An 8,311-nucleotide genomic window follows, 5' to 3' on the forward strand; every position below is an offset into this window, starting at 1 on the left:
ATTTTATACGGAAAATTTATGGTTTTTCGGGATTGAAATTACTTACAATTGTTTCATGAAAAATGAATGTACCCAAAATGACTATAGCATTTTGACTTTCACATACGTGCACTCACTAAATTGATTGGTAAATTCAAAGAGTGGGTACATCGACCTGGTATATCAAGTTTCTGCGATTTTTTACGGCAAATCGGTAGATTTTCGGGATGTGGATTGCTTACTTTCAATTCATGAATGAATAAAGCATGGACATGGTTGAGCTTCTTTGCATGAAAAGACGTTTAAAATAACAAAATCAAGACATATTTAATACAATTGCATTTATATCGAGTCAATTTCTTTTCAATAATATAACGGTATTTATAATACCGGTAATTTGGGTATTTTAGCCCCAAAATACCTTTAAATCGACTTTATCTTCTAGGAGTTCGACAGAATTTTTCCTTTCTTCGCTTAAATTTTTTCGTAGCACTTTTCTTCAAGAATCTGATAAGATTTTGCTTGAGGCAGATCAAAAAACTTAAATTTGTTCGAATAGCTTTCTAGATTCACAATACACGGTCTCGTGAAGGTGCGTCGTTGACCTTGCAGTGTTGGATCGTGAATTCTCTTGTTGTGCTGCTTGCCTTTTTTGAAATCTCTGTAAATGAAAACTAAAGGGGTTGATATGTGCGAGTTAATGACGCGCCTTATCAACACATTGTGTTGGAGTTCACAGCTTGTTTTTATTGAAAATGATTACCCGACGAAGCGCTTGGGGGTTGGAGTGGGAAGCGGTCAAGGGGCGTACCTTATCTGAGAGTTAATTAAATTTGGCAACATTATAAGATCAATGAAGCTTAACAGACAAGAGCTTACAGAATTTTCATCAGATACTCTTGAAAAATGACAAGAAAAGTTCTCTATAGGGGCATTTTTTTTTTTTTTTTTTGAATGATTAAATCGACGCATTTTCCATCCTCATAAAATTGGAGCATTCGGTGATGAAGGTTTGGCCATTGAAAAGTTCATTTTTACGGACAATGTATCAAATTATTAAGCAACACTCGGTTCAAACATATAAGGAATTCCACAGTTTAAAATGACAACCAAAGAAAAGACAATAATTTTAAGAAGAAACCGCTATACCAATAAGGTTCATTTCTGGACGATTGGCAACACAGCATATCCCATACCGTTGGAAGGGGGGGGGGGGCAAGATGTAATTGATATTAGACAAACAGAATCCAATGGGTGCAATTCGTAACCAATTGAATGTTCGACCACCTTTGGAGACCCTCCAGACTCAATAAGGAGCAACAGCGGATTATAACAGTTTTCCGACGACAATAACAATGCACTTTTCTCATGTACGTGCAACCGGAAAAGTTCAGTTTTTTCCGCTAATAAACCTCCGATTTTAAAAAACTATAGCTCGTTAGAAAGCTGAAGAAATTCTGCAGAAACCGTTTTCTTTGATTTCCTTTAAATTAATTTTGTCACGAGATACAAAAGAAGGAAATCAACTTAGTAGTGAATTTAGTGTCTTCAGCAATCACAAGTGCGCCCAGAAAAAGCTGGGTTTCTCTGCAACCAGTGACCCGATCTTTAAAAACTTTGGCTCGTTAGAATACTGAAATGTATTAGCAGAAAGTCATTTCCCCGATTTTCTTCTTTTTCATTACTTTATGAGTTATCGAAGAAAAACGATCCTCTTTTTTATCGTACATACAAGGATTCCGAAAGAAGGGCGTATCTCTGGCTTACTTTGTCCAATGATTACAGAGGGCAAATTATTTATTTCTTTTAAACTTTTAATGGATTTCAAAGCTGTAGGATCTAGTTTAAGAGAATTGACTTTGGTTTAACCAACTGCTGCATTTCATTTTTCGGGACACCATTTCAAATCTTCAAATGCGTTTTTCTAACGACGCTGAACCTTGTACATACGCCCTTCTTCCGGCATGGTCCTCAATGTGATCATTCGGATATTTGTTGTCTCTTCAGAATTTCACGCACTTTTCGTCATATTTGTTGTACTAGTCGTGTTTGAGGTGAAATTTTGATGAGGAAGCTTAATTCTCAAACTCGCACCTTTTCTACAATTTTATATAGTATAGTGTTGACAATGAAAGTATTTTTGTCATTTTATGTTTCTTTTTATTGATCAATCGAAAAACTTGAACCTTTCTACCAAATCACATCCAATAGCACGCAGCAGTGTGTGGCGCATCAGTGCGAATGAGTGGCAGGATAAAATACGGGGATAAAAAGTAAAGAGAAAGGACAAGAAAGGATATTTCGCAACATTTCCACGCATCCAGATATTATATCTCACCGATACACCGAGTCGTGACAGCGTGTCCCTGCGAGCACTGCTTCATAGTCTGGAATGACCGGAGCGCCTTCAATTTTTTAAATACTACACGGATGTCCACAAAGCACGAATAGTTGCATTGCATCGAGGCGTTATTATCGCTGCTCGGATATCAATACTGAAGCGTCATGTAAAAATGTCCTCGAGCGTTGCCAAATTTCTTCCGATTAAATATGAATTAACAGAAAAACTTGTGACCTCTTATTGTCTAAAGTTGTGGAAAATTGTCTGCGTCAATAATAATCTAATTATTCTACAAATTTCGAGGAAATATGTTCCTAACTTTCCTCGAAAATGATTTTTCATCGAAAGAAATATGGCAACATCTGGACCTTCATTCGACGACTTCCTGTCGCGATAAACTTGCTCCTAGCAAGGGTGGTCTCTGATTTTTGTAGAAACTGTAAAAAAATTGAGCAAGTTAGGTACTTCATCGTATATTTTTCGAATAGATGACTACTCATGCTTTCCGGTAGAGACATTGCCTATGTGGGGAAATCGAAGGCGAATGTTAAGAGGACGAAGGTTATAGAGAATAGGGTAAGATCTAAAACTGTTACAGCGAGCGACTCTGATCAATTCTGGAACACCTGTATGAAAAGAGTTTATTTATTCATGATTTTTAAATTTCAGGGTACTGAGACCAGTTCATTGACTTTAAGTTTCTGTTTCTTGATGCTGGCGATGCATCAAGATATTCAGAAAGATCTCTATGAAGAACTATGCACAGTAACAGCGGGACAGAACAGAATGTTAACGAAAGAGGAGCTAGCAAAATGTCCTTTGCTTGAGAGAGTTATCAAGGAAAGTCTGAGACATGTTGCTCCACCTGTTGTTCCGCGCATTACAAGACATTGGCTTGTGTTGGGTAAGCAACTGATGAATGCAAGCATGATATTGAAGCAAACAAAGTAACTAAAGGTCTTGGTTGTAAATTTAGATTTAATGGATGTAAGCATTTCAATCAAAGCATTAAAATCCATTTACTTGACCCAACTCAACAAATATAGGTAATTCTCATGAAAACTGTGCCTACGTGAATCATCTTCTCCTCATTAAATAAGAAACTGACCACAACAATCAAAACAAAATATGGATATACATGACTTGCCAACTAAAATAGAAGTACACCTAATGCATGACTTTTGAGGGTAAGTTATTGGGGGGGGGGGGGGGGATATTGACCATTTTCCCACTCTCGCTGGTTTTTGGACGCACATTTTAAGAGCAATAGTCTCATTTGGATCTCTAGAGCTGACCCTAACCTGTTTTTACTTCCACGGTCAGGGACCCTGTGGAACGAGGTTTTTGCATCTGGTAACTATTTTTACTCTTAAATTGAAGCACATTGCAGATGCTTATGAAACACTTACAAAAAAAAAAAAAAAACATACACACACACACCCTCATACAACTTGGTTTTTGTTTTTATTCCAGGTAAAAATCTGGTTATTCCGCCACAAACCTCATTAGCGTTGTGTGTGAATGTAATGCATAAGAATCCAAAATATTGGAAAAAGCCGAAAGCTTTCTACCCCGATCATTTTCTACCAGAAAATGTTGCTGCAAGACCACCGAATGTGTTCATCCCGTTTATCACAGGAATCAGGAAATGTCCAGGTACTCATTTCTAAAGTAACTTTGAGTCCTTTGAACTTATCACTTTTGATGGTTTGATGAAAGTTACAGGGCCGAATTTAGGGGGTGGCCACATGGGCCGCGGCCCATGGCGACAAATTTAGGGGGCGGCAAATTTTGCAATTTTTTTCACATGTAGGTATCAAAAACAAAAATGGATTCAGAAAAAAAATTACAAACGAGAAAGGCGACAAAATCTCTCATTTTCTGAGAGTATAGTAATTTCTAATTTGTTCGTCTTTCGGTGATGCAAGAGACAGAGACAGGCCCGGACTTAGGGCGTGTGCACGGCGTGCGGCGCACACGGGCGCCAGCCTTTGGGGGGCGCCACGAAAGAAGAAGAGAGGGAAAAAAAGGGGGGAAAAGAAAAAGGAAAAAAGGGAAGAAAGGACAAGGGGAAAAAAGGAAAAGGAAACAAGGTTGGGCAGTGAAAGCAAGGAAGAAGGGGGGAAATGGAAGGAAAAAGGAGGCAAGAAAAGTGAAAAGAGAGTCCGCGAGAAAGGGGGGGGGGGCATAAAAACCATAGACAAAATATAAAGAGAATTGCCGTCTAAAGGTAAATTTTCAGGACAAAAACTCCACCTGGTCCATAGACGGTCAGGCGCCCCTTGACCCTAAATTTGCGGCTGTACAGAAATACAAGAGTAGGCATGTAGTAAGGGGGCGCCATAAATCCATCGAACAGGAGCCGACATAGCATTTTAGGCCACGTCCGCCATCTTGGATTTGAGAATTTTTGAACATAGTAAAAATTCGAGTTTCCGGTCGAAAAATACCCTCAGACACCGAGTTTCAAAAAAATCCATCGAACAGGAGCCGACATAGCATTTTAGGCCACGTCCGCCATCTTGGAGTTGAGAATTTTAAAAAATTGACTAAAAATTCGAGTTTTCCGTTGAAAAATACCGTGTGATACCGAGTTTCACAAGACTCGAACAAACAGAAACCGAGATAGCATTTTAGCCCACGTCCGCCATCTTGAATTTGAGAATTTTAAAAAATGGACTGAAAATTCGAGTTTCCCGTCGAAAAATACCTCCTGACCCTGAATTTCAGAAAAATCCATCGAACAGGGGCCGAGATAGCATTTTAAGCCATTTCGGATTTTCGATTTTTTTTTTTTTTTTTTTTTTTGTCAAGCGAAATTTTATTCAGTAAGTACATATTTACAGAAATTGTAATGTGCGTATCTTATTACTAATGTGCGTATCTTATTACTAAATTTTCGAATTTTGAGTTTTTTTAATTTTGACAGATTTTGATTTAAAACGCGTGATCCCCAAAATCGAAGCTCAGATTCGGATTCCTCGTAAAAAATCGATGCGATTTCATGTATCATACCCTGACACCGAATTTCAGGAAAATCCATCGAACAGGAGCCGAGATGGCATTTTAAGCCACGTCAGTCATTTCAGATTTTCGAATTTGGAAAATTTGACTTAAAACGCGTGATACCCAAAATCGAAGTTCAGATTCGGATTCCTCGTTAAAAATTGATACAATTTCATGTATCATACCCGAGCATAGCGTGAAGGAAAGAGACGTACATACTGATTCGAGCATGTGAATGCAACGTGGCAACATGGGTAGTGCTCAGTGGGTCAGCGGAGGAGGAAGAATAAGAATTTATCGTGAGAAATTCCTCGCGACGAAACCGAACGCTTAGCCGGCGCTAAGTGGCGCCTCCCCGTTCAGTTTCACTCGGGCGACAGGCGGCGGCGTAGTTCAAAGAAGAAGTACGACAGAATCTATACGCGTCGTTAAACTTTTTTCCTTCACGCTATTCTAACATATGATACATGAAATCTCTTCAATTTTTCACGAGGAATCCGAATCTGAGCTTAGATTTTCGATATTACGCGTTTTAATCTATTTAAAATCGTAGGAGAAATTACAGAATTGTCCTTGAAAATTGATCACACATTAGTGTTTTTTTACGTCATTAAACCTCTTTCCTTCACGCTATTCTAAAATTTGATGCATGAAATCGCATCAGTTTTTCACGAGAAATCGGAATCTGAGCTTAGATTTTGGATATTACGCGTTTTAATCTATTTAAAATCGTAGGAGAAATTAAAGAATTGTCCTTTGAAAATTGATCACACATAAGTGATTTTTTACCTCGTTTTTCTTCTACGTTCACGTAATGAAATTAGATCAACAGTTGACTCATTGACTAGTCTAGCCTAACCCCCCAGAATCGGTTTAAAGGGCGAACGATTTTATCAGATAAGATGTGCGGTCCTAGTTTCCGGGCAATTGCGGTTTGATGGAAGCTGCGATGAGGAGAAACGGAAGATATGCGAAACTCGGGCAGATATTAAGTGAGAAACCAGGTAGGGGAAAGGCTTTCTTCCCGAAAAGTTAGTGCTGGGGCCAACTTACATGGTCACTGGAGCATTGTGTAGCAGGTTGTGGGAAACTATTTTTTTGCAGCAACAACCAATTGGATCGCATTTTGCAAAAAGGAACTAAGAGCATTTCAATGTTGCTGGGATTGTGCAACTTAGGTACATTCTTTGCAAAAAGTAAACTTTGCGACGGTAATTTTCGTCTTGAATTCATAGTTTATTGGGAGTAGAGGTGAAACTAGTTTAGATGATCGTTTATGTTTGCAAGGTTAGCGACATTGGAATGCTCTTGACAGAGCCTTTCATTAGTCTAGTTGAGAGAGGAACCAAACACGCATCTTGGCCCGGAGCGGCGCGGGCAATGCGGCGAGCAATGATGACGAGGACTTGAGATGAAAAGGAGAAGCCCTCGGCGCGTCGGTCAGCATGAAACACATACATATATTAGCGCCAACAAAACTCCACGAATACTTCACGCATTGCGTCAAACGTAGTGCGGTCAGCAGCGGTTGGCGTGCAACTTATGGTGCCTACAAGACTGTATGAATACTTCACACATTGCGCCAAATACAATGCGGTTGGCGCGGTGGCAGAAATTAAAATTATTAAACCACATTCATGTTTGATCGCTCATTTCTTATAAATGAAAGGCCTTTGTCCCACAGAAACAGGTTTGCGGAACTTTCTTTTCGCGCAAAGTTCCGTGAAGTTTTGCTAGTGTTGAAACGGCTTTCACAAAAAATGTGCCCAACATGAGTAAACGCGTCTTATGCACCCCTCCTCCTCCGGCACGTTCACTTCATGGTTTGTGTCGATGTTTCAAAACGAATGAGAAGGGGTGGCAAAATACAGGCGGCCCATGGGCGGCAAGAAGGTAAATTCGGCCCTGGAAAGTTAATTCCATGCTTGTAATCTGTCATACGTTAAAACGAAATTTTCATTGAAGCTGTTTGATTTCTTTAAATTTGGTGGAATCATTACTTCTGATACAATAAATTTTTGGTTCTTTTCTGATTTCACAGCCATGTAATATTCAAATTAAAGGTACCTATCACTAAATAAAGAGAGAAAGTAGGTATTTTTTCAAGTAGATGAGCCATATGAATTTAAAAGAATTCAAAAATGAATGCGCCACCTTGAAGGGACCATAACTTAAAAGTTTTGAGTAACGTTTGTTTGGTATATTTCACTCTTAAGTTTTAAGCTTCTAAAAATGCCAAAGGTTTTCTCTGACAGGTAGAAGTCCCCTAAAGAAGCCAAAAAATCGCCTGTTTCTGGATCATCAAACCGAAGTTTAAATGCGACATTTAAAAACATTGATCCTATGATTTTTTAATCAGCAAGTAAATCGATTTTTTGAAGGAACAATTAGGTACTATCATACAAATAAATTTCAACTTTTTTTCATTTGCAGGTTACAGATATGCAATGAACCAGTTACGAGTTGTAGTTTCATCAGTGATATTAAATTATGAGTTGACCACTGATCTGAAGTATGAGAAGTTGAAATTCGAATTCTCACTTCTAATGAAGTTAGCTGGCCCTTACGAAGTCAAAATAAAGAAACGACGAATGACAGACAGCACAGAACAGAAAATTCCCGCAGAACTTCTGAACTAGCCCGACAACAAGTTGAGGAACAAACTGTGATTTCGAGAAGAGAAGTAGATTTTCTGTGTCTTGATGACTGGTTATTTCCGGTTATCATCGACAACGGATTCCTACTGTCTCTTGTAAGTTAAGAGATAGCACAGATTAAGAAATGAATAGGTACCTAAAGCGCTGAACAAAAATGTTTGGCATTGGACTGTTGGCTGTTGAGAGATGGAATGAGAGCAAAGAGTTACAGATACAAACGAGTTATTTCATATAAGGCTGATTGCAATGAATAAGAATACATCCTGAATAAAATTGATTGCTCGTTTATTGCCAGAGCACAGATGATAAATATTGGTGATAATCATAT

General features: G+C 38.6%; 1 protein-coding gene across 2 annotated transcripts in view; it reads left to right on the forward strand.

Annotated features, from left to right (window-relative positions):
* The window catches only part of LOC109043126 (cytochrome P450 4C1), a 55,288-nt gene extending 46,987 nt beyond the window's left edge, over nt 1-8,301 (forward strand). For both annotated transcript variants that reach the window (XM_072303849.1, XM_019060213.2), the window contains exons 10-12: nt 2,990-3,224; nt 3,794-3,976; nt 7,760-8,301. In XM_072303849.1, coding sequence (XP_072159950.1) covers nt 2,990-3,224; nt 3,794-3,976; nt 7,760-7,965 — 624 coding nt within the window. In that variant the 3' untranslated portion in view covers nt 7,966-8,301. The remainder of the gene's footprint in view (nt 1-2,989; nt 3,225-3,793; nt 3,977-7,759) is intronic.
* The last annotated feature ends 10 nt before the right edge of the window (nt 8,302-8,311 follow it).

This window comes from Bemisia tabaci, chromosome 1 (assembly GCF_918797505.1).
Source record: "Bemisia tabaci chromosome 1, PGI_BMITA_v3".
Lineage (NCBI taxonomy): Eukaryota > Metazoa > Arthropoda > Insecta > Hemiptera > Aleyrodidae > Bemisia > Bemisia tabaci.